Below are 27,336 nucleotides of genomic sequence, written 5' to 3' on the forward strand. Positions count from 1 at the left end.
GTGGAGAAAGTGATTAGGCTAGACTGCCAGCATTTTTGATACCATCAGTTTCTCTATGAAAAGATAGGTAAGGCCTGAATATGCCCAGAAGTATTCCTGCCAGGGAGGAAAGGGGGGAGGAACCTGCCAAATAGCTAGCAGCAACTGAGTAAAACGTGTTTTGTTTTTCCAATCCTTGCAGGTACTTAAGGCTTGAGCATACCCAGCAAGGGGGTCCAAGCTGAAGGGCTGTTTGCCTAAAGGCCACCACCTAGAGCTTGGAGGACCCTCTGCAAGCAGAGAGAGAGAAAGGCCAATTCCACACAGGTGGAAAAGGCTGGGCAGGAGCTCATGTGGAAGCGGGGCTAATTCCTGCTTCCACATGACGACGACACCAGGCTGGCCCCCTCCCAAGCCTGCTGAGGGTCAGGCCCTCATTTGCCCCATGTGAAGATTTTCCCGTGTTCACTTTTTCAAAGTGGGGGTCAACTGGGCCTATCTAGTGAAAGGCCCATCTCTATCCTATAGAGGCCCACAGGGGGCCGAAAACGCCCCACTTGGCTTTGCAGCGCTTTCCTGCACCACGGGGCCAAATGAGGCATTTGATTTTTGTCATGCAGGATGGTGGAACTGCGTTTCCATGCAATCCCACCTTCCTGCAACACAAGCCCCCCCCCTGCAGCGAAACCTTTCTCAGAATCCTCTGCAACTGCAAGTGGCTATTAGGCAAACACCTGGCAGGCAGTTCCTCTGCAGACCAGTCACTACGAAGGCCGCTCCTCCAATGGTCAACCCAACCTGTTGAACTGTTCGTCTAATCTTGCGTAATTTAAAAGGTAATTGTATATGTGATAACTGTGCCTCCTTTTCGCACACAGTACTCAATTACTGATATAACGTCAAAACATAAAATAGGTTTGTCAGGTATGCTATGTGCGTTCCAACCCTGCCTTAATGCCATTGTCAGAGAGATTTCATGTCCAATTTGCTCTTGAAATGGCATGGAGATCTGCACCCACCTTGAGCTTCTTGACGCTTGTGCAGGGGTCGTTAGAGAAGCTCTCTGTGTCTGAGATTTCGATATCCTCACCATACAGGACACCAGTCAGGTCGTTCCGGACCTATTCCAGAAGGAAAGGGAGGGACTGGTCAGAGGGTTGTGCTGCGTCTTGTACAGTGAAGTGACCATGCAGGACAGGAGTTACAGTAAGTAATCTTCGGAGGGAGAGCGAGGATTTCCCAACGAGTATTCCAGGAAACAAGATTAAGATCCAGCCTCTCTGCTGCACATAACGGGTTCTGCCACTGCAGCCAAAGTCCTGCCAAGCAGAGCTGCAAAGCACTGCCTGTTCCTAAATCCCATTGCACCTACATTTCAAATCCTCCATCCATTAACCACCGTAGGGAAGCTGGGCCTTACCTTGTGAACATTCTTTCCACACACCCAATGCAGTTTTGTCCCAGTAATCTCACGGAACACTTTCATAAGACTGCAGGGAAGTCGCAACTGCCTGCCCACCCACACTAACCCCAATTCCATGCCCAGCTGATGCCACCCCATCCCCCCCCCCCAAAACAGAACCCTTGGCCAGTCCGGCCTGGAGGAAATTGGGTGCCTTCTGTCAATTCATATCAATACCTCCCTTTCTCATACATAAGTACATGAATATAAGCCAACTACCTACTACAATCACTGCCCTAGCCCAAGGCTACTAACAATATTAACAAAATGTATACAGAATAAAGAAAAGTAAAGTAAAGAGTCTCTTCTTTCTATGTTGGTTTAGTGTAGGATCCAACCAGAACGGTTTCTAGATATCTCCCATTTTCCTCAGTGGTTGTTCCTCTAACTTGTAAGTAAACTGGGACTTCAGTACCTCAACTAAGCCTATTCCTTTGGCTCTGCACTGAAGGGATGGCAGGGATCCAACTGCTCCCCGGGGCCCAGGCTGCCTCCCAGATTCTAAGGAGTCATCCCACGAGCACCAAAGTGTCAGGATCAGTCCCTCTGATCTCTGCCATCAGTGGTCCCCAACCTTTTTATCACCGGGGACCGGTCAACGTTTGACAATTTTACTGAGGCCCGGGGGGGGGGGGTAGTCTACTGCCGAGGGACGTCGCCTCTGCCGCCTGAGCCCCTGCTCCGCTTGCTTTCCTGCCGGCACCCCTGACTTCCCACCACCCACTGGGGGGGGCGCTGCCAGCAGCCACCCCAAGGGGGAGCCCCAGCTATGGCGACCGCTGGAGAGCACCAAAGGTGAGCCGGTGGCAGAGTGGCAGGGCAGCCCCCGAGGCAGCAGCTGGGGAAGAGGACCGGGGGTTGGGGACCACTGTCTGCCATGATTTGTGGTTGACCTGAGAGACTCCATGTTGGTTTGCTGTGTGCTGTTTGAAGTAACCTTTTATAACCCTTTTATGACCCTGAACTATTTTGTTACTGCTTTGTGTGTCCGCTTCATGCTGTGCTCCCCTCTTGCAAATGTTTCTCTGTACTTTGTTATCAGGAAGGGAGGACTGTTTGTCACCCAAGGACAGACAGCCTGGTGAGGATCTGGAGGAGCACCCAGGATGGCACCTGTGTGTGTGTGTGGGGGGGACTTCTCTCTCTGGGAATGGGGGGCGTTTGGGCGGGAATGAACCATTGATAAGTGCGTGCTTTCCATGTATCGATCAGAATCGACTACGAACGTTGGAGTGATCAGAACTGCTATCAATAAAGCTTTCTTTTAATCCAGAAGCCTAGTTGTTAGTCTGTCTGCCTCTGACACAAAGGAGGGTCTGTTTGCAGCCACTGTTCCAGGAGCAATTACCAAACAAGGTTAGGGTTAAGGGTTAGGGTTAAGGGTTGTTACTTTAACCCTAATTACTGATATTCACTGTAATACAGCCATATCTAAACAAGACTTGAAATACCACTGGTGCTGATCATTCTCTATGAAGTTGTCAAATATTGGCACCTGAATTGTCTCGTGTGGACACTCGAATTGTATGGGAGAGGGGGGTGTTTAAGAGCCTAGCTGGAAAGGCAGCCCTTCCTACACCTCGAAAAGCCCTTCAACTGGGCTACTCTGACCAGCATTGCATTATAAAGAAGAACCTGGTGTGCTTCCCACAGTGGATGGATGTTCTACCCTGCCCTTTAATTAACCCTTAATGTTTTCTTCACATTGCGTGCTCTGAGTCACATCCTTTCTTACTTTTACATCTAACCTTTCTCCCAAGAGGTCAAAGAGGCATATTGTGTCGACACACCCTTGTCCAAAATCTCCCACTGAGAGCTAAACTAGACATTTGCACAGGAAACAGAAGTCTTTGTCCAGTCTCAGCAATGTATGGCTTCTCTACAAACCCGAGATCATAAACTGGCTGCCTTTACACAGAGGTGTATCTTTTGATAGGATGTAAGATAGGTCTCAGTAAATAAACACAGGCACGGCTTACAAGATCTCAAAACTGACAGATATAAGTGTATAAGGTGAAGGGGAGGCCACAAATGAACCAATGTTGTTTTCAATTAAAATTCTTCAAATTTTGTAATGAACCTGATCTCAAGTTCAAATGTTCTTGCCATGATCACAGGTTCTGGCCATGAGCTGGTTATTCTATTCTGTATTGACCTGTTTAGTAGATCTATTTCTTTGGTTCTGTGATTTGATATTTATAGGTCTTATTGACCCTACTTAGCATTGCAGTAATCTCTCACAGGGCTCTCTTCCATATATCCCTACTATGGCCTTGAGTAGAAATATTGAGTTGGAAGACATCTGGCACCAGCTGGACTGGGGCAGGTCGGCCATTCTCGTACTTTAAGATCTGTCAGCCATGTTTTATGTAGTCAACCATGTGTTGTTGGCTCACCGCCTTGCCGGAGCTGGGATTAAGGGGGCTGTGCTACAATGGCTGGTCTTCTTCATCCAGAACTGATCACAGAAGGTTGCTGTGGAGGATGAGTTATCAGACCCTGCGGGGCTCCCTTGTGGGGTTCCGCAGGGGTTGGTTGTCTCCCCCACATTGTTCAACATCTATATGCGCCTCTAGCCCAACTGGTTTGGAGTCATGAACTGGAATGTCACCAATATGCGGATGAAACCCATCTCTATCTCTTGATGGACAGACTGACTCCCACCTGGAAACATCTGCCAGATGTTTGGAAGCAGTGGCTGGATAGCTCAGGCAGAGCTGCCTGAAGCTCAACCCCTCCAAGACGGAGATCCTGTGGCTGGGGAGACGAGGGCAGGACCAGGAAGCACGCCTCCCATGCCTGGATGGGGTGCAACCGACACCTGCACCAACCGCCAGAAACTTGGGGGTGATCTTCAATGCCTCCCTTTCCATGGAGGCTCAAGTCACACAGGTAGCCCAAATGGCGTTTTCCCATCTGCGCCAAGTGCAGCCAAGAGCGCCCTACTTGTCCTCTGATCATCTGGCCAGAGTGATCCATGAAATGGTTACTTCCAACTCGCTCTACGTGGGCCTACCCTTGGCTTTGACCCAGAAATTACAGCTAGTACAGAATGCGGCTGTGTACACCTTGGAGGGTGTAGAGATTCGGCCTGAGGGCGTTGGCAAACCACGCTCTCTGAGGCTGCACCTCTGCATCTAACCTAGACCAATCAGGATACTACAGCACAGCAATTGCCTTATATGTAAAAAGGATTACTTGAAGCCTATCAGTTTGCTCCACGCTGCCTCGCAGGATTACTTGAAGCCTATCAGTTTGCTCCACGCTACCTCGCGGGATTATTTGAAATGATTTACGTGTATGTATAAATAAAGGATTCCCCTCTGTTCGAGAGGTCTTTCGCAGGAAATCCTTCTCCGTGTCATTCTTCCTCATTGCTTCCCGACAAGTGGCGAACCCGACGTGATTCCAGGCCCTGTGCTCACCGCGACCAGAAAAAGAGTCTTCGTGCACGATCAGCTACGGCTCCCTGGTGAGTATGGGGGAATCATTGTCTAAGGAACAGGTAAAGCATGCTGACGAATTGCAACAGGCAGTGAGACAGTGCACAGGAGAGGCGATTTCGGTGAAGGACCTCTGGGAACTGATACAAGAAGTATCTTGCCAGTGCCCGTGGTACCCTTTAGCGGGGACCAGAAGACTAGGAGACTGGGAAAAAATAGGGAGGGAGTTAAAGGCAGAGCCCCATGCTCCCATGCTGATCTTATTGACATGGCAGAAAGTACACAAAGCGCTGGAAGTCATGAATCCAGAAGCTGGAAATCTGCTATTTTCACCCCTTCCCTATCCCACTCTCTTACCAGTGGCCGTTACACCGACCACTCCCAAACCTGTCGCCTCGCAGCCATTAAGGACTGGGGGCCACTCCCAGATCGTTAACGCGATTCAAGCTGCCCGTCAGGCCGGTCAGCTCGATCTCTCTGAGGACTGGGAGGGAGAAACCCCAGCGTTCTTTCCTTTAACAAGGGGGGAACCACGTGGGGAAGAGGAAAACAGGCAGATCCCGTTAACGTGGGAAGCCATTCCCTATTCAATTCTGCGTGAGTTGAACAAGGCTATAAAGGAAAATGGTTTACAATCCTCTTATTTTCAAGGAATGATAGAGGGGATCACTAATGTTAGGCAGAAAGTCTCTGAATTCTTTCTTGATTTCATCAAGCACCTTACAGAAGCACAGATTAATAATCAGGAAGCCCAAGCTGAATTGCTCAAGAAATTAGCTAAAGAAAACTATATTTCAGAAAATAGATGCATTATTCAGGGTTTGGGCCGTGATCCAGATATTGCAAGCATGATAAAATCTTGCTGGGATTTTGGCATAGGTGACTACCAAGCTTCTTTTGACTCAGGGTAAAGCCCTCGGGAATATTGTTCATTTTCCAGATGCTTGCAATGATCTTTATCAGGGATCAATAATTCTTAGTAACTGACCTTATTAAAATTTCTGTTCCTCTTACAAAGTATGCATTTTCTCTAATTTTTCAGCTTTCTTCTCTTCTACAACGTGCTTTGGAAAGATTTTGTAGAACAGGTTTTTTCCATCTCTCTACAGATTTATATGGTCTTGTTCTTATAAGCAAGCATTTTTAGAAGCGATATGCATTAAACCACAATCTGCATCAGTATTTTAGGGTACTTGCTCGAGCACCCTCACCTTCTGAGGTTAGATGGGTGGCAGCCTGAGAAAGGATCTTTTCAGTTGTGACACTAAAATGATGGTATTCCATTCACAAAGAGATTTGCTTGTTTTTCTCAATCACTGCACATGCCAGTGGATTAGAACTGAACTGTTGTATTTGGCTTTGCATTAATGACCTCTTTTCTTATTTCTGTGTTTTACTCAGTTGTTTTCAATTGGCTTATATAATGTATCAAATAATGTTTTCATGGTTTTGATGATTAGCCACCTAAAGACATTTTAAAATTTAAAATTTGGCTGTAATTGATAGAGCCTCCAGCTGCAGTAGCAGGAGTGCTGTTTAACAATTTGGAATCAGGCTCTCTTTTTCCAGTTCCTATGCTAGGAGCTTAGTTAGAAACTTATCTTGCTTTCTTACCTATCACCCACTAATCTACACAACTAAAAGGTTTTCCGTAGCACAGGAATGATCCTTTGTTTACAGCCCAGGAAGAACTTTAGCTTTTGTTTCCTGACTCCCGCTTCAAGGAAGAAGGGGGGGAGTGGAGTTCTGTCTTAAAATTTTTGGTCAGCAGTTAGGAAGTATGCTCACTGAAACGCTGCTATGCCTCAATAGAGCTTTATCAGTCAGAGCTGTCTAGCTGCGTAATATTTATAGGTCAGGGAAATGCCTGGCTACGATGGAGGTAGAAATTTTTATATAAGACAAAATCCTTTTGTCTTTATTTTATGTTTTGCTACCTTTTGGGTAAAAACAAGGCACAGAACCTCTTTGGGGAGTGTGTCCACAGTTTTTATTACATCAATTTTTTAATGTGTAATTAGCAGTTAGAATATTTTATTTTGGTCAATTTTTTTGGGTTGTCTATTTAAAGGAGAAACTGCAATTTTGTTTTTGACTCAGGCTACCTGATTTATATCAGACAGCCCTAATCTTTCACAGGTCAATTGTTTGTTTTGTCACTGGAATGTGTGATTAGCTCTCTCTTGGCGCTCCAGCCATTCCAGCCCTCAACAGGAGATGAGACTGCCTCATGGAGTCCCTCTCTTTCTTTGAATTTGTTTGGTCCAATGCTTGATAACTATGAAAGCTCTAAGCCTCCAGGTTTCCTTCCAAATGAGTATTTGCTCTATCTTGTTTCTAACGTTTTCAGTTGTCATTTTCTTTGAAAAGGGTTATTACTGATGTCCCAGTAGATGGCCTAACGGTGTTATTCATATTTGTCTCCAGTATGTGATGAACAACTATTAAGTGTGTTTTTAGCTGTACAAAAATCACTGTAACAGTGAACAGCTCCAATGTATGTAGCTCATGTGAAAAGCCTTTTCCTGGTTTTCTCACTGAAGGAAATGCTTGAGCTGATTCTCTTGTTTCATTTGTTGTTCAGTCTCCAATTGAGAGTCATGCCTTGCATCATCAAAATGCAAAGGCATTAGCCAAGGAATTCCACCTTCTTTTGGCAGAAGTACAAGCTAATGTCCACTATGCGCTAATCAGGCGTCTCACCCCTCCATTGGTGTGAACCCCCGTGGGTACGGGGCCAACCAAATCTGGCAAATGGATGTTACACAATTTCCCCCGTTTTCTCCGTGGAAATATGTTCATGTTTGTGTTGATACGTATTCTGGTTATATATATGCCTCCCCTCAAAAAGGGGAAACACAGAAGCATGTGTGCGCTCACCTTACCCGTGCAATGGCGGTCATGGGCACTCCTTCCGCGCTCAAAACCGATAATGGTCCCGCTTATTGCTCCACAGCATTCACTCAATTTTGTGTGCAATGGAACATCAAACATGTCTTTGGAATTCCCTATAATTCCACTGGCCAAGCGATTGTAGAGCGTGCCAATGGGACCCTGAAACGCATGCTTGACAAACTAAAACAAAAAGGGGGAATTGGGATTTTCCTTTTAGACAAGGAATCCCTGCTTTCAAGTACTTTGTTTACTCTAAATCATCTTAATCTTATTTCTTTTAATTCTCAATTTTTAGCTAGGACTCAGCATCATTTCCAGACCGACGTCCCTCTTCCTCGGCCCCAGGATCAATACCGTCGTTTACCAGACCCGAGGTGGTACGGGCCAGTCCCATTGATTACCTGGGGCTGGGGCTACGCAGCAGTTGCCCTTCCCTCTGGGTGGGTTCCTGCTTGTTGTGTCTGCCCTGCACTTAATGGTTGGCATCAGGGGTTAAGCAACCCAATTCCTCAGTTCAACCTGCAGCTGCAGGAGATGGAGCCCGTGGTCAAGAGAAAATGGGGAGGGAAGACATCCAAACCCCCCAGTGACTTGGGGGGCCTGTCTGATCAAGCCGAGCAGCAACTCAAGGACCAAGGACTTCCAGAAACTCTGGAAAACTTTCTTGCTGCTGTTATAACAGCCTTACATTTTAATTCTGTTGTTATTTGGTTATGTTGTATGTGTGGGTTTTTACCAAGTGGGGTTGCCACTCCGCATTATATGTCTGCGCCTAATCACTGGGTCCGCCATGCTGCTTATATGTTTCAATTTCATGGGAAAAATGTGTCTTTAATCTATGAATCCCCTCTGTCGGTAGCTTCTATGTCATTTATCCCCACTCCCTTTAATTCACCTGAGATGGTGCTGGCTGAATTACAAAATGTAGACAAATCAAAGTTATTTGCAGGGAACTTTTCACAAGTTAAGCGCTTTCAACAATTTCGATATCAGCGCACAATGCCAGGTCTCTGTTTTTGTTGTCATGCAAAAAATTCGGCATTTCATAATTGGACACCCAAAAATCACAGTGATAAAATATGGGTAATGTGTTGCCAATCCCATGAAACTTTTCAGCGCCGAAACATGTATCGGGCTTATCATTGCCTTAAAACAAAAAAGGGGGAGATGTAGAGATTCGGCCTGAGGGCGTTGGCAAACCACGCTCTCTGAGGCTGCACCTCTGCATCTAACCTAGACCAATCAGGATACTACAGCACAACAATTACATCATATGTTAAAAGGATTACTTGAAGCCTATCAGTTTGCTCCACGCTGCCTCGCAGGATTACTTGAAGCCTATCAATTTGCTCCACGCTACCTCGCGGGATTATTTGAAATGATTTACGTGTATGTATAAATAAAGGATTCCCCTCTGTTCGAGAGGTCTTTCGCAGGAAATCCTTCTCCGTGTCATTCTTCCTCATTGCTTCCCGACAGGAGGGCCCACGTTCAGCCCGTGTTACGTCATCTGCACTGGTTACCAGTCCGTTTCCAGATCAAGTTTAAGGTCTTGTGTGCTGCCCTAGCCGGGCACACGCAGGGTTAGTGCAAGGGCAAGCACGGTTACCGAGTCAAGCAAGTTCAAAGCGCGTACCAGAGAGTAGTCAAAAGTCCAGTCCAGGGGGTGTGGTCAAGATGGCATCCTGAGAGGATTGCTTTGCAATCACTGAAGCCTGACAGGGGCCAATTGTGGAAGCAATTGGCAGAAAAGAGGAGGGGTACGCAAACCCCACCTCACCTTTCTACCCAGGAAGTTCTAGGGAACTCTTGGGGCTGTTTCCAATCCTTTAGGGAGTTTCTCTCCCTGGATTATAGGCTGTCAGCGTTTCGGGTCAAGAGGACGACCGCCACATTTTATTTTGGACTAATTTTCTAAGCCTGAAACGACCAGCTGATAATAGCCTGCATTCTTCCTGGAGCATCTTTTTTTCCCCTCTCCTTTTGAAGGGAGCAGTAGCCGGAGGAACGCAAAAAATGTGAGTGTTCTGCTTGCTTTCAGTTTCTTCCAAGATAGGCATTCCAATTCCACTCCTCCCCCTCCGCTCCTTGCCCAAACTAATTTACAAGAGAATTGTTTCTTCGGCCGGGAGGCAAGCCAGCTAAATATACTCGCTAAAACGGACAATGAAAGAGCTTGAGAATTTGTTAATGAGAGTTCAGGGGAAGTTCCTGAAAGAACACGGTGATTTTGCAAATTGATAAACACCCGAACTCTCGCGATACTGCACACAGAAACGGAAAATCTAACAAACGCACAGATATTTTATTTGTTAAACAAAAGCAACCTAGAGATACTGAAAGCAGTTAAAAAGATTGAAAATGAAATTCAAAATACCAGGAAAGAGCTCTCAGATAGAATCGACGGTTTGAAGAAAACAGCTGATGAAAACACAAACCAGCTGGCAACATACCAAAACCCAGATGCCAGACAACAGAAGGGGGAGGCAACACTGCAAGCAGAACCACAAGCTAGGAGTAATAAAATTAAAGATGTCCTAGAAGAACTTGGGAAAACAGATCCAAGGAAGGAAATTGCAAAAAGCCTCAAACATTACAGACAAGAGGAAGAGATCCGGATTGACAAAGTATACAGAGTCTACTTAAAGGCGACTGCAAGCAAGAACCAAGCAAGAGACTTCTTTGGCCCTGACAGAAAGGCAACCAGAAATACTCTATGCAGGAACCATCAGGCGACACTGCTGAGTGTGGTGGATCAAGAAACACAAATACTTCGAGACCCGCAAGCAGATACATCATGGAAAAGAACACAATTTCATTTTCTGAGACTACCTGAAGAATGTGATGAACAGTGGAGCATTCTCTTGGCTTCCTGTGGGAAAGACAGCAGCAGTAACTCTTAGGTCAGGGCCAATATATGAAGGGAACTGACTTTATACTACCTAAGAATAATAGAATATATTCTTATAATAGATTATATTCTCATATGTATCAACAATTACTCTGCTAAGAAAGATGGTAATAACTTCTAGATCAGGATCAATATGTGATGGGAACTGAATATGTATGCTAAAAGAGGATGGCAAACTATACTTTCATATGTATCAACAAGACAGCAGCAGTAACTCTTAGGTCTGGGCCAATATATTAAGGGGACTGACTTTATATTACCTAAAATAATAATAGAATATATTCTTATAACAGATTATACTCTCATATGTATTAACAATTATTTTGCTAAGAAAGATGGTAAAAACTTCGAGATGGTAATAACTTCGAGGATTTATATGTGATGGGAACTGAATATGTATGTTAAAAGAGGATGGCAAACTATACTTTCATATGTATCAATAAGTATTTGGTTAGTTGATTGCTCTTTTTTCTTTATAATTTAAGCGACGGGAATTGAGCACGTACGTTTCAAGATAAGAATGGATTGTGTTTTTATATAGATTAATGATTACTCTGTTAGCCGGCTGTTTCCTTTTTTTTTTTCCTCTCTTTCTCCCCATTCTTTTTGTAAACTTAAGAAAGACAGAAGTAACTTAGGCTAGGACTAACTAGCAATGGGAACTGATTATATATTGCTTGAGATAATATTAGAATATACTATGTATTGTATACACGCGTAGATGATGTATAGACTGTGTACTAATAATTATTTATTAGCTGGTCGTTTTCTTTTTCTCTCTTTACCTTTCTGTAAATGCCTTACATAACAACAAACAATAAAATCTCAGAATAATAAAAAAAAAAGTCCAGTCCAGGTCTTATCAGGAATTGTTAGCTGACGAAGTCCAAAGGAGAACCAAAAGAGTTGTCGTTTATCTTTACCAAGGTCAAGCCGGGAATTAATCAAACAGAGCTTTGCCGAAGCATCAGGGAGCAGGAAACCAGTCAAGGCAACGGGTGGACATGTGCACAAACTTGCAGCCACACTGGGAAGCACTTCGGCTGTGCTTAAGAACAAGCTGATCTGTCACACCAAGTGGCTGCACCTGGCACTCAGCCTTCCTCTGATGAATGAGCCCCACCTGAGCCCAACCTAGCCTGTTGCTGTAGTCTAAGCCGAGCACTTTGCCTGCGTTTTGCCAACGCTGTCCTCCTGCATCCCCTCCTGGGCTGTTCAGGGGTGTTGCTGCAGGCTGAGGTAATGCTGGTGCAGAGGGCATGGTGCTTGTCTGGCTGGGACCCGGTTGTGGCTCCCTATCGGGACTTGCCTCTCTAAGCAGCACCCTGCTCCTTTGCTCCAGCTCCTCCACTTCTTCCTCCGAGGGAGCTGGCAGAATGAGCTCAGGCAGTGGTGCAGAGGCACCCTCTGGAGACGGGGCCATGACAGTCTTGGTTTTAAACTTTAAGGCTATACGCGGCTTGGGCCCTGAGTAGCTGCAAGACCGCTTGTCTGCCTGTGCCCCCCGCAGGGCACTCCACTCTGTGGGTATGAATCTGCTGGTCATCCCGGGCCCTCTGGACATTCACCTAGCCTCGACCAAGGCCAGGGCTTTTTCAGCTCTGGCCCCAGCCTGGTGGAACGAGCTCTCAGAAGAGCTAAGGGCCCTTCTGGAATTATCAGTTTTCCGCAGGACCTGCAAGACAGAGCTCTTCCGTCAGGCCTATGGTTGAAACCAGGCTGAGGTCCTGGAGTTACTATCAGTGGCTCCCCCCAAAATAAGTTAGTTCAGGACCCTAATGGCTCCTAACGAAAAAGCTCTTGACTGCAGCTGGACAGGGGAGGGGAAATGAGGGATTAACTCCAATGAAGAGCCATCTTTTAATGTAGCGATCCCCAACGTGTGGGCCGTGGACCCCATGTGGTCCGTCGACTAATTGGAGGTGGGCCCCGAAGGACGCCTTCTCCCCCGCCTACTTCATCCCCCCCGGCCCTTTACAACACACTTCGGGTGTTTTTGTCTCCCATCACTCCCAGATGAGACTCTCTCATTGCAGAGAAACAAGCTCAGGGTTCCCATTGATTTGTCATTGTCATGAGTTAAAATTTCCATGAAAATAAAATGTTCCTTATGTTCACTGTTTTGGCGTGTCTGTATCTTATTTTGATTGGATGTTTACCATAGCGATCAGAGAGCATTAGGGCAGTGGTTGAGAGTAGAGGAGAGCAGGCACCCGCAGCCCCTGTGGCGCCCACCAGTCCTGACGCCAACACGCTTCCGCCCCAGCACCTTCGGGGCTGGGAGGTGGGCAAGGGGCCGGGGGTCTCTCCATACCTCCGGTGGCTTGCCTCCTGCCCACCCTTTCTGTTGCTGGCACCCGCTGCATTTAAGACTGCAGCAGGCTTCGAGGCTGGTACTACTATGATCTTGAAAACAATACTCAGAAAGCAGCAGCAGTTAGTTCTCTGGCACATCTCATTTCTGTCCCCATTAAAGCCCATGTGGGGAGCAATGCAAGGCTGGTGCTACAAGCAACAGTTCCCACACAGAAATACTTCGGGACCAATCTTATGGCTTGCTTTGGAGCTACACTATTCTGGGGCAACAATCACATCTCCTGACCAACCATGACTGTCCAGTCCCAAAGACCATCAAACCTAACTCTTACTTACCAGCAGCACCTTTAAGACCAATCAATTTTTATAGTTGCCACACAAAAACTTATGCCCGGAACCATGTTGATCTTAAAGGTGCCCCTGGGATCAAACGTAGACAGGAGCATTGTTTCATTCCACCACACTTCCTCAATATAAAGTAAGAATATTTCATAAATTATCCTGATCAGTAACAACATTTTAAATTTAACAACTAATTTGCTTGTTATAGTTCCAACCATTATTCCGCTTGGAAGCAAAACCAGTTCTCTAATAAGTAAAGCTTATATTGCTGGTCCTAAACTAAAAGCCACAATTATAATAACAATGCTGCTTTCATCATAGATTACCTTTAAGCCTCACCCAAATGGAAGTGCAGCTGAATAGAGGTGTTGCTAGATAATCCTTTGGTATTAGTCTCTCTCTCTCTCTTTCTGTGTGTGTGTGTATGTCTGTGTGTGTCTGTGTGGTAAATGGAGAGTGGGAAGGAAAGGATAATCCCACCAGATGTTGATCATGGGGGGGGGCATGAATGGGAACTGAACATATGGTTCCTACAAAAAGAATTTTGCTGCATTTTCTTCCCTTAATAATTCCTGTGCTAAATACATTTAGGGGTTCTCCATCGAAAGGGAGGGGAGTTAAGAGAAAAAAGTTGTTCACCCAGACAAATCACTTATGTCTACCAAGAAAAGCATCAACAAGAACATTAAAAGGTAACTTAAGTAGGGGTTTTATTTTCCAGGATTAATAAAGGGTGTTTTCAATCTAAAATTATAGCAATTATAGTAATTATCTTTTCATTAAAGGAACTTTTTATCATTACAATTCCTGACAAAGGCCTTGTGTAGCAGGCACTGGTTGCTTATTTGTGTGGGGAAAATCATTGCATGAAAATGGAAGCCACGGACCAAATTTCCATTTTAATATTCACAAGAATCCTGCTCTGGACAGCCAGGCCACTCCAATCCCACCAGGTTGCAAATGCCAAATTTGTACTTGGACGAAAGACCACCAAGGAAGTGTAGGCAAGGACGAACCATCTCTGAAAGCCATACTGGAAGGGGGGGGGGGCACTCTAAGTTGACTACAGTTTAAAAGCACTGTCAAGCAAGGATAGACGCTGATGTAGCAAGAAGGCTCAGCAGTAGCAAGGAATACCGATCGTGGGAGACCCAAATGAACAGAACACAGTATATCATATATTAGTGTATAAATGTACATGCAAGTAGGGCTCAGCAGAAAGTTGAAAGTAATGGTAGAAAGCAAAGAGGAACTAAAGAGCCTTTTGATGCAGGTGAAGGAGGGGAGTGTACTCAACAGCAAGAACACGAAGATCATGGCATCCGGCCCTCTCAATTCCTGACAAATAAATGGGGAAGAAATGGAGGTAGTGGCAGATTTTATTTTCCTGGGCTCCAAGGTCACTGCAGATGGGGACTGCAGCAAAGAAATTAAAAGACCCTTGCTCCTGGGGAGGAAAGCTACGGCAAATCTAGACAGCATCCTAAAAAGCAGAGACATCACCCTGCCAACAAAAGTGCGTTTAGTCAAGGCTATGGTCTTCCCAGTTGCAATGTATGGCTGCGAAAGTTGGACCGTAAGGAAGGCCGAGCGTCAAAGAATTGAGGCTTTTGAACTCTGGTGCTGGAGAAGACCCTTGCGAGTCCCTTGGACTTCAAGGCGAACAAACCGGTCAGTCCTAGAGGAGATCAGCCCTGACTGCTCCTTAGAAGGCCAGATCCTGAAGATGAAACTCAAATACTTTGGCCACCTCATGAGAAGGAAGGACTCCCTGGAGAAGAGCCTAATGCTGGGAGCGATCGAGGACAAAAGAAGAAGGGGACGACAGAGAATGAGGTGGCTGGATGGAGTCCCTGAAGCAGAAAGTGCAAACTTAAATGGACTCCGGGAAATGGTAGAGGACAGGAAGGCCTGGAGAATCATTGTCCATGGGGTCATGATGGGTCGGACACGACTTCGCACCTAACAACAACAACAGGACTCAACAAAAGAAAAGCTAAAGCGTTTTTTAAAAAGAAAATGTGAAAAACTAAACAAGATACCGAAAAATAATTGTTAACATGAGATAAAGATATAATGCACAACATTAAAAACTGGCAAAGATTTTGGAAGACGGCTTCAATCATGTGCAATGGAGTACAGAGGCCCCACATTGAAACAATCCAGCCCATCCGTATCCACGCTGCACAGCAGAGCCAAGGTCCCCAGGACAGGAGTCACGGAGGGGCTTTGCATTTTCATTTTATCTGATGATGACGACTAGAAGCGCCTTGGAAGTTTGGCCTGGCAGCCCCTTTGAAGTTCAGTGTCCTAGTTAAAGAACAACCTGTAAATTAGACACATCATCATCATTAAAAATAATTTCGAATAGTAAGCCAGACATCTGCATGCCTAGTCTGCTGGGATATGAAAGTGTCACCCTTTCTAATCGGAAGGGGTTCAAATCAATAAATGACAGCATGGCTACGGCCTGACAAGCTGTGAAATTGCTTCAAAAGATAAAAAAAAACCATTCCAGACATTATATAGTTTTCAATATAGAAATATTTATCATGAACCCAGACCTTCAAAACTAGATATGTAACAAAATCACAACGGCTATTAGCACAGCAGCATTAATATCCTTCCAAAAGGGCACTCAGAACACAGCCAATCCTAACAAGCAAGAAAAGAGAAAGTCCACGTCTGAACTTCCATAAGCCACGGCTGCTGATGCTGCTGATGCTGCTGATGCTCCGTTTGTTCCCAGACGGACAGAGCGGAGGGGAGGGGAGGGGGGGGAGCTCTGGCTACACGTGATTTGTGAGCAACTGAACTTACTGCTCATGCTCAGGAAACTTTGGCTCCCTAGGCCTGAATCCTAAACTGTCCGATGAAAATTACTAAAACAAAATGGTGTGGATTACACAAAACATATGATCCAGAAGCATATGAAACATGTTCAGCAGAGGGAACTAGATGTACAGTTAACACATTTAGATTAGGAACTTCCTGAAAGTTTTCCAATACTCTCCCTGATTTAAGGTGACCAGATTTTAAGTTAGGTAAAGAGGGACACCATTGACCAGGGGTTGCCAACCTCCAGGTACCCCCTGGAGATCTGGAATCAATCAAAAATCGCCATAAATTAAAAACACAATTTCAGATCACAAAAGAGCCCATAAAAAGTAAAAGAAACATCCAAAGAGCAACAAAGATTCAGCAAAGTAAAGCAAATCCTCACAGGGAAAAAAAATGCTAAAACCACCATACAGAACTTGAGATTGCAGCCCCCATTTTCAAGTTCCTATACCATATCACACGTTTGTGGGTAGAGTTGTGTCTGTAAGTCCAGCTACAGTCCAGCTATTATAAGCATGTAACCAGTACTGAATTTGGAATTTAGAAAAAAAGAACTGTGCTGAGAGAACACTATACTGTACAGATAAAAGGCATAGTCAGCAAAACAACCGCATTTGAAATGCTTCAGGAGAAACAGCTGGGTGTAAACTGCACGGAGCTTTTATTCCAACCCCAGATCGATTCAGTCCCTGCCCTCTACACAGAATGCGATTTCTGTTTGGATTTTGGGGGATTTTAATTTTTCTTCTGCAGCAAGAAGGATTGATCCGGAGTGACCCTACCTTTATTGTGCGATATCTTAGAGTGCTTTTAATGCTCAATATCCGGATTGGGAAACCAAGCTCTGTGGTAGAGAACCTCTGATAGGCTACACCTGGTCATGTGACACGCTTGCCTTAAAGGAGAAACCCCTAATTTCTCTCAACTTCTGTCGGTCCTGGATTTTTCCTCCCTCCCGTGCATTTTTCGATCCTCTCCCCCACCCCTCCAAGAAAAGAAATAGGCCCCCTGCCTAGCTCCTCTCCCCGCCCCTTCAAGAAAAGAAAGAAAGAGGCTTGGCTCCCCCTCACCTTCTGAACTACCTTAACCACGTGTAGAAGACTTTCCTGTTTCAATGGAGGGGGAGGAAGATCCGAGTTCAAAGCGATCTGAATTCAACAGGATTGACAATGGAATAAAGAAACTAAGTGCAGACTCTGCCCTAGAAAACCTACCACTCTGGAGCCCCGGTGGGGGGGGGGGAGTCTCAACCGTGCGGGACCTGTGGCCTAACTTGGCAAAGAGCAGATCCCCCCCCCTATTTTTAGCCGCAGAGGCATGGCGCGAGACACGCAGCAAGCGGAGCCAGGCCCGTACTTGTCACGAACACCACAAGACCGCACCACACTGCTTAGTGGCAGCAATGGCGGCCGGGAAGGTGCCAGGAAACCACAGCATGATGCCAGCTGCAAGCCCAGCTGATGATGTGGAATTGATGCCTGGCCCGAACACGCATGCCCCTAACCGCTGCTCCACCGCTCACCCCCCTCCCTCCCTCCCTCCACAGCCCAACTGCCCATTTCCCTAGGCATGCGTGCGCATCACAAACATCAGCCCCGCTTAGGTTTGGACAACTCGGACTTGGCTCTCCCAAGCTTCTCTGTCTCCTACAATGGAAAAATGGGCAAATGAGAACAAGATGCAATTTAATAAAGATAAGTGTAAAGTTCTGCATCTGGGTCAGAAAAATGAAAAGCATGCCTACTGGATGGGGGATACGCTTCTAGGTAACACTGTGTGTGAACGAGACCTTGGGGTACTTGTGGATTGTAAACTAAACATGAGCAGGCACTGTGATGCAGTGGTAAAAAACGCGAATGCCATTTTGGGCTGTATCAACAGGGGCATCACATCAAAGTCACAAGATGTCATAGTCCCATTGTATACGGCACTGGTCAGACCTTACCTGGAGTACTGTGTGCTGTTCTGGAGGCCTCCCTTCAAGAAGGACGTAGATAAAATTGAAAGGGTACAGAGGAGAGCAACGAGGATGATCTGGGGCCAAGGGACCAAGCCCTATGAAGATAGGTTGAGGGACTTGGGAATGTTCAGCCTGGAGAAAAGGAGGTTGAGAGGGGACATGATAGCCCTCTTTAAGTATTTGAAAGGGTGTCACTTAGAGGAGGGCAGGATGCTGTTTCCGTTGGATGCAGAGGAGAGGACACGCAGTAATGTGTTTAAACTACAAGTACAGCAATATAGGCTCGATATCAGGAAAAAAAATTTCACAGTCAGAGTAGTTCAGCAGTGGAATAGGCTGCCTAAGGAGGTGGTGAGCTCCCCTCACTGGCAGTCTTCAAGCAAAGGCTGGATACACACTTCTCTTGGATGCTTTAGGATGCTTTGGGCTGATCCCGCGTTGAGCAGGGGGTTGGACTAGATGGCCTGTATGGCCCCTTCCCCCCCTTCAAGGATCGCTTCCCCCCCTTCTATGATTCTATTCCAGATTAGAAGTCTGCACTCCTAACCACTACACCAAACTGCACATCCTTGTCACTTGTCAACTGCACCAGAAGCCCATGTAACCGGAATACATGGGCCAGGAATAACTAGGCCATCTGCCATTCCTCTTGAACCTCAGCATGGGATGAGGTGGGCCATTTTTATGAAATGATTCACCACCACTAGGATGGTGGTGGATCTTTGAGACACTGGTAGATCTATGACTAAGCTCAATGTTTCCTCTTGCCATAGACCCTGAGGTACCAGCAGAGGTTGTAGCAGCCTGGAGGAATTCCCTACGGTATGTTAGGTTTGGTGGCAAATGGAGCACGAAGCCACATACTTGCCTACACCTGAGGTACCCAGGCTCACCAGAAGTACCAGGTGACCAATTGTAAGGTTTTATATTGCCCAAAATGTCCAGCTGCAGGGTCATAATTTGTGTGGTGCAGCACCTGTGTGCGCAAGGCGTTTGTGGGTAGAACTATCCTGTTGCGGTGCTGCAGCAGTCCTTGTTTCACATGGAATACGGACCAGTCCTGCGGATGCTTCTTCAGCCACCGGACCTGTTCCTGAGTCAAGAAGTCTACAGCCTGTTGCTCTATTATCTGCTGGTGGAAATCTTGGCCTTCAGAAACTGCTGAGAAAATGGATGCAGGCAATAGTTGCAGAGCAGAACCTTCCTCAATATCTGTGTGGTATTAGGTTTGGCGTGAGAGGGCATCAGCTTGCTTGTTTTGGCTCCCTGGAGTATATTCGATGTGGAACTGGAACTAAGAAGACAGCCCACTGGTTCAGGCACTGGGCTGCCTCGATGTGTTCCAGGTTCTGATGATTTGTTCATACTTGGATTGAATATTGGACACCTTCTAATTGGTGCTGCCATGTCTTGAAAGTGGCTTTGATGGCCAAAAGCTCCAGCTCCCAAATGGTGCAGTTCCTTTCAGTGGAAGAAGGAGAATGACACTGAGAGCCGAACTGCAGGCGTCTGTCTTCACCGTGAAGGGCCAAGCTCGGTCGAGGTAGGCGAGGCAAGGTTCTGTCACCAAGGGCTGCTTCAGGGACTAAAATTTCATTTGGTGCCAAGGAGTCTTGTCAGTGGTACCACCATTACCACGTACCAGGGCAAGAAAGTTATGTAATAATTAGTGAAGCCTAAATACCATTGCAGTTGTTTTGGGGTCTGGGCCTCTTCCCACTGCAGAATGGCCCAGACCTTGGTGGGGTCCATCTGCACTCCCTTAGGTGTCAGGTGGTGTCCCAGAAATGTCAAGCGCTGACAAAACTCACAACAAAACTTCTATGAGAAGAAAGCTTTAATTGGAAGTAGAACACTGTAACGTTAGAAGTCAAATCTGTTTGATACAAGAACAGCAGGCACTTATCAGTACTTTTCTCCCGCCCAAAACGTGAGTGTTCCCAAGGGAGGGGGGAGCCCCTCACCCAGGTGCCATCCCAGGCTTCCTGCCAAGGTGTTGCAGTTAGCACGGCCTGCGCCTCAGGTTAGCTGATAAGCTGTTTACCGGAACCGGGCAACATTGTTTCACAATAGGGGGGGGGGATATGCAGTGTGAAAATGCAAGGATCGAAGCAATGGAGAATCAAAGGAAAACTACAAGCAGGGACTTTGGTTACATGAGAACGTTTTGGTTACATGGGAACGTTCCGGCAAGGCACAGCACACAAGATGGAATCAGACAGGTTCACTGAACAGTAATCATGGCAGAGAGCAGAGAGCACTGATCCTGACAAGAAAGTCCATGACAGGTTGCGAGAAAGTAGATTCGACAGTTCAAAATACAGCCCATATTCCCATAGCTGTTGGAGCACCTGACACACATGTTTCATGTGGTGTGCTGTGCTGTGGGAGTACGCCAGGATATCATTAAGATAAATAATGATGACGTCATATAGTAAGTCCTGGAAAATATCATTAATGAAAAACAGCAGGTGCATTACATAAACTAAATGTCATGACTAAATATTCATTTTGTCCATAACGTGTACCAAAATCGGTCTTCCACTCATCTCCTTTGCGGATTCTTAGAAGACAGTATGCCCTGAGCAAGTCAAATTTGATGAAGATTTTGGCCCCCTTCACCTGCTCCGGGAGTTCAGAGATGAGCAGTATTGGCCCTTGATGGTAATGTCATTCGAAGCCCAGTAATAGTGGCACATACGTAATTCTCCACATTTTTTCTTCACAAAAGAACAGGAGCAGAGATTGGGCTTGTTGAGGGATAGATGAACCCTCATTCTAGGTTTTTATCCAAAATCTTACAGAGTGCCTGCAGTTCTAGCTTGAAGAGTGCATATAGGCTCTTTACGGGTAACCAAGGTCCCGGCTTGAAGTTAACCCCACAATCATGTGGGCAGTGAGGTGGCAGCTAATCTGCCCCTTTGTCTTCAAATACATCCAGGAAATCCCTGTATTCCGGAGGGATGCCCTCTGCTTCAGGTACAGCTGAGAGGTGGGCAGCATGAGGGCAGACCTTGCAAAACCAAACATCTAGATTTTGCCAGTCAGTTTGTGGGCTGTGCTGGGCTAACCAAAAAATACCCAGGAACATGTGAGACATGTCACAAATCAGGGTTTCTCTGTGTTGGTGCACCTGTAAAAAAAAGGGTTTGGATTCCCATTTCACTTGGCCCACCTCTATTAAGCATTCATCAATTGCCTGTACCCAGGAAGGTACATCCTTATTCCGGATAGGAATTGGCCTTTGATATCTCAAATTATCCTTTGGATTGCCTGGAATAAATAATCATTGTCAGAATTGGCCAGAGAGTCTGGGTGAATGCCATAAGTTTTTATTTTGGAAATTATCAGTTGGGACCCTTTCTAAATATATGGGTCCACAAATAAAGCAGTCACCAGACTATTTGGCAGAACATTAACTGGTATCTGGAGCCAATATTCAATGGTAGCAATCCACGCATGAAATCCAACAGGATGGAGGCCCAACTCAGCACATAAGGAAAAAAGGTTACAGAACTGGGAACACCCAAAGTTTGGTGGAAGAAAGAGGCAGTTGAACGCTCAGCCTCTTTATTAAATAATTGGATCCCATAGAGTAGGCATGACATCACAGTGGCTTTAAAGATCTTGATAGCTGCTGGGACATATTGATTCCCTTTCTTGTGGTAGAAGTGGGTTATAGCCTGTGTCTTATTTTTAGCCAACATTATGGCATTATTAAGGACCATTAAGTGTTAAGGACCATTAAGTGTTAAGGACCATTTCAATTTATATTGGAAAAGAAGCCCTAGATATCCAAAGGATTTGGATGTTCGATTTCTCTTACCTTGATTTTCTGAGAAAGGCATTTCCATGATTTACAGAAAATCACAATTTTGGTCATCAAAATTGATAGAAGTGGAATTCTGTTAGCAGTAGGAAGCTAGCTTACATAAAGATCATTTAAGGCCAACCTTTGAGATAGAGAGAACCACAGCATCATCTGTGTATAGTAATATAGGCACCAGAATGGAATTCAATTTAGGAACGTGGCCATCTGTTATAGTCATATACGTAAGAAGATTGGAAACAAGATGAACAATCTGGGAGTCAAAATGGATCCCTGCTTGACACCCTTGGGCATAGGTATCTTATGAAAACGAGTGCCCTGTGCATCTAATCTAATCTGACATGTTGCATTTGATGAATGCAATTTTTGAAGCAAAAATATGAGACAATGTTCTATCCCTAATTTCTCCCACAATAGCTTTTCCCACAATAAAGATCTATTGACGAAGTCAAAAGCTTTGCATAGATCAATTAATGCTGCATAGAATTTCCCACCAATGTAGTGGATGGATTTCTCTGCTAAAATGTAGAGTGGTTTCCGATAAACCCAATTTGGCCTCTTTCCGTGTAAGTTTTATTTATTTATCTATTTATTTATTATATTTATATACCGCCTTCCTCAGGGCTCAGGGCGGTTTACAGAAAACAGGAAGACATATGGTAACAGGTAACAGTAATAAAAATATAACAATAATAACAAGATCATAAACAATAACATTATAAAATAGAAATTGCGAGAGCCTCAGCTCACCTCTTACTGGGACCCAATGGGTTAAACCAAATAGTGTTGGTCGTAGAGGAGGAGCTTGGGGGCCAACTGGAAGTAGTGGTTGGGTCAACCTCAGCCAAATGCCTGGCAGAGGAACTTCCTTTTGCAGGTCTTGTGGAACTGTTTAGGTTCTGTCAGGGCTCTGATCTCCTCAGGGAGCTCGTTCCACCAAGTGGGGGCCAGAATGGAGAAAGCTCTGGCCCTGGTTGAGGTCAAGCGGGCTTCCTTGGGGCCAGGGACCATGAGGAGGTTGGATGTAGTAGAACGCAAAGCTCTTTGAAGAGTGTAGGTGGAGAGGCGGTTCCTCAGGTATACTAGGCCCAGACCGCGTATGGCCTTAAAGGTCATATGGCCTTAAAGGTAAACCAACACTTTAAACCTGATCCGGAATTCAACCGGGAGCCAGCGCAGCTGTTGTTGTGGGCAGCCATCCACTCTTTTAATTTCCTAAGGATAAAGTTCCTAAGCATAAAGTTTCCCTAGGATGGATAGGTCTATAGTTCTGTGGATTATCCATGTCATCTTTTTTATAGATGGAATAAGTACAGAGTTCAGTCAAGAATCAGGAAGAATGCTACACTTATTCATTAATGTGAAAAGATTAGCAAGGGAATTGTTGTTGTTGTTGTTGTTGTTGGGTGCAAAGTCATGTCCGACCCATCGTGACCCCATGGACAATGATCCTCCAGGCCTTCCTGTCCTCTACCATTCCCCGGAGTCCATTTAAGGGAATATGACCTTCAGTATATCCAATGGGATGCCATTTGGCCCCAGGTGTCTTGTTAGATTTAAGGGACTTAATAAGATCAATGATCTCTTTGTGTGAAACCGGGAACCAATCAGGAATATCCTAAATCAACAGGGGAACATAGGACAAAATTAAAGAGAGTAGTAGAAAAAGAGGCGAATCTATAAATTGCGATGTTATGAATAAAGGCATTGCCCATTGGAGATTTTAAGCCAGTAATCATAGACCAAAAGAGTTTATTATCATTCTTTTTGGCTGCAGAAAGTTGAGAGCATTTTGCCATGGCAAAGGAATGCTTCTTCTGCTCCAACAGTGATTGGCATTCCCTGTTTAGCTCACTATATAGAGAAGGGGTCCATGGGAAACTGTCAGCATGCATCTGGCCATATGGATGTCACAACCTTTATTTAGCACGAGAGCATTCAGTGTCAAATTAAGAACTGCATACTCATTTAATTACCTTGGAGCTAAGTAGAAAGTAGAAAGTAGAAAGTGCAAAAGTAGAAAAATTATCAATGATGTTGTTAATATCTGTTAGCGCATTCATTAAGGAGCTGGTTTTGGCAAAGTCAATTTTAATTGTAAGGCGGTGTTGCTAGATATCCAAAGCTGAATCTGAGAGGCCCTCAGAGGAGACCAGATTATTTTTTTATATATTGGAGAGCATTTAGGGGGCCAGAACCAGAAGAAAGCAACCTGTATTTCATAGCTAGTCTCAAAAGTTATTAAGAACGGAAAATCGAAAATCTGATGACAAACTTTCTCCAGGTCTTTAGATGGACAGTTCAGGATAAAGAGGAAAGGGGCGAGGCGCAACATTGTCCCAGTGCATAATTTTGCTTAATTGAATGTTGTGCACTCCATTTCTTCTGTTGAAATCAACCAGCAGGAGAAGGGCCATTTGAGGGTATCTATTCAGAAAAGATTCAAGGTAAACATTCCACAAATTCCAGTGTGGTTTAGAGGAGTCCACAACAGAAAAAGGATAAACATTTAGTAAAATAAGTTGAAAATCTCTCCGTTTCAACAGAAGGACTTGGACAAGAGGTGGACGTGGGTCAAGGCATTTAACATTAAACCTGCGCAAATTACAAAACGGGCAACACAATCCCGACATGGGTTCTGTAAATCAGTGGTCCCCAATCCCCGGTCCAGGGACCGGGACCACTCCGTGGATCAGTCGGTACCGGGCCGCGGCTACTCCTTGTCCTCTTCCCTGGCTGCTGCCTTGCAGACTGCCCTGCCATTTTGCCGCTGGCTCACCCTTGGTGCTTTCTAGTGGCCACCATGGCTGGGTCTCCCCCTCGGTGTGGCACTGCACAGCTGCTGGTGTGGCAGCTCCCTCCAGCAGCTGGTGGGAAGTCTGGTGCGCTGGCAGGAAAGCAAGTGGAGCAGAGGCCCAGGCGGCGGCGACGTCCCTTGGCAAAAAATTACCCCCCTCCGGGCCTCAGTAAAATTGTCAAGCGTTGACCAGTCCCCAGTGATAAAAAGGTTGGGGACCACAGCTGTAAATGAGACATCAGTGAGGGACCAAGTTTCTTTAAAGCAGATTATGTCAAAATTCTTTAGGAAGCTCATTAGATTGAGATAACCCCTTTTGATTCCCCAGCCTGCGGTATTCCAAGAGATAAGTTGGAGAGAACAAGTCCCAGTCATACTTTGGCGGTTTCATTGATGATAGTCAATCCAAATTTGGACCTAGATTCACAGACATAAGATTTATGGATGCCCTTTCGGGAGGGTCTTCAGACAAGGTAATGGCATTCAAGACATTATATTTATTCTGGTGGAAAGTACCTTAAGTTGATGAGTTGTTAAATGATTGCATGATAAAAATCAGTCTCTCTATAATTGCCTGCTGTTATTCTCCAAGTAGTTTACCAAAATCAGCCATAAGGATCTTTTCAAAAAAATTAGCCAGGTGGCTGCTGGGTGCCTGTTCTATTGCATTCGTGTTCTCCACTTCTGGAGTTGTTGGGTGTTGATGTTTAATAGGCTGGGTTTCCATAGGCCACAATGGTTCCTTCCAGTTTATTAAATCCTGCTGCACTGCGTTCACTGGATCATCAAAGCCTCAAGTGCTTTGGTATCAGAGGATTAATAAAAGCATTTATGAAAACTCTTGGAAAGATTCTTTTAACGCAGTGGGATGGCTTGTGATTAAGAGTGGATTTGAGCTGTGAGGCATTTGCAAACTTTTTTGCGGACAAAGTCTTGTTGCTCCACTGTGACCTATCTGCCACGATTGATGCAGAATGTGGACTGAAAGCTCCATGGCTGTCAACGGGGGTGATGTTTGATGGCTTCAGGCAGGTCTCTATAACCAAAGTGGACAAGTTGCTAGGCTCAGTGAGGGCAACTACTTGTCACCTAGACCCCTGTCTGTCGTGGGTGCTCAAATTGGGTGACCAATGGATAGGAGTCCCTTTGAGGGATATCGTCAACCTTTCCTTGTCTTCTGAAGAGTTCCCTGAAGGGCTGAAGGAGGCAGTGGTTCACCCTCTTCTGGAAAAGATATCACTGTACCCACAGGATTAGTTCATTCAGCCTAACCAATAATAATACCAACATTAACATTATTACCCTGAGCCAACCTGAAAAGGCAGGCTATAAAGATAAGTTGTCATTGTCGTTGTCATCATCATCATCATCATCAATGACAAATATCTCACAAACAGCTCCCAGTTAATTATAATTATATTTAGCATTCGTTTTTTCATTAATATTGTTAACTTATCCAATTCTGTATACTCCTTAATATGTCTAGTCATTCATTTACATGGTATTTTTTTCATTTTTCCAATTTGAGTATGTAACACTTGCTGCTGAGATCATAAAGTAATAAAATTCTTCTTTCTTTTGCTCTTTCAGGGACCAGAATATTCAATTAGTACAATTCTGGCTCATTTTATTTTATTGATATTTTAATGAGTGCTAACACAGTATTTTTTTTGCCTCTGAATATATCCACCAAAGTTGATAAAAAGTATCATCAATCAATTTAAATTTTTATCTCATCATGCTGCAGGGCTGTATTAAATAAACATGTACAATTTACTTTTTCAGCATTTTGTTGAACCATTTTTATAACTGTTTGGCAATAGTACCAGAGTCATATAACATCTACAAAGCATTTTATAATAGTTTTCCTTTAAATTAGTCACCAACATGAATTTCATATCTCTTTTCTGCGTTTTCTTACTGCTGAAGTTTAATAGTATGATTTATATTCTTTGCCTGACGAATCATTGATTGCTTTGTTACTTCCTTCTCAGCATCTCTTTTTAGTTATATACATTGTAAATCTTTGTAATTAATTTCTCTTCTTCGTATATACATATATCAGCTTCATTTTTTAAATCTTCGAATTCATATGTCAATCAATCTTAAATATTTCATATAGTTGTCTATATAAAATCCAGTTGCAAGGACACTTCCATATACTTTTTCTGTTTAAATTTTATTTGCTATTCAGAATAATCTATCAAATCTTTATATTTTAAATAGTGCGTTGATTGCCATTTTCCCCATATGTATTTGGTGACACATACATATTTTTGGCTACAACTGATTCCTTATTCTTTCTTTCTTTCTTTCTTTCTTTCTTTCTTTCTTTCTTTCTTTCTTTCTTTCTTTCTTTCTTTCTTTCTTTCTTTCTTTCTCGCTCACAACACTCTCTCTCTCTCTCTCTCTCTTATTTTCTGGACCTGTCACCTCTTCTGGACCAACAACTTATTAAAACAATAAAATAGGTGGAGGTCAGGGCTGGAAAGGTCCTGACCCTAGTTGAGGCCAGCTGAACATTCCGTAGAACAGGGATATCCAGCCTGCTGATAGTCACA

General features: G+C 44.8%; 1 protein-coding gene across 1 annotated transcript in view; it reads right to left on the reverse strand.

Moving 5' to 3' along the window:
- The window catches only part of GABBR2 (gamma-aminobutyric acid type B receptor subunit 2), a 489,886-nt gene that overhangs the window by 311,735 nt on the left and 150,815 nt on the right, over nucleotides 1–27,336 (reverse strand). The window contains exon 4 of the mRNA XM_077309699.1: nucleotides 999–1,100. Within this exon, the coding sequence (XP_077165814.1) occupies nucleotides 999–1,100 (102 nt within the window). The remainder of the gene's footprint in view (nucleotides 1–998; nucleotides 1,101–27,336) is intronic.

This window comes from Paroedura picta, chromosome 14 (genome assembly GCF_049243985.1).
Source record: "Paroedura picta isolate Pp20150507F chromosome 14, Ppicta_v3.0, whole genome shotgun sequence".
Taxonomy (NCBI): Eukaryota; Metazoa; Chordata; class Lepidosauria; order Squamata; family Gekkonidae; genus Paroedura; species Paroedura picta.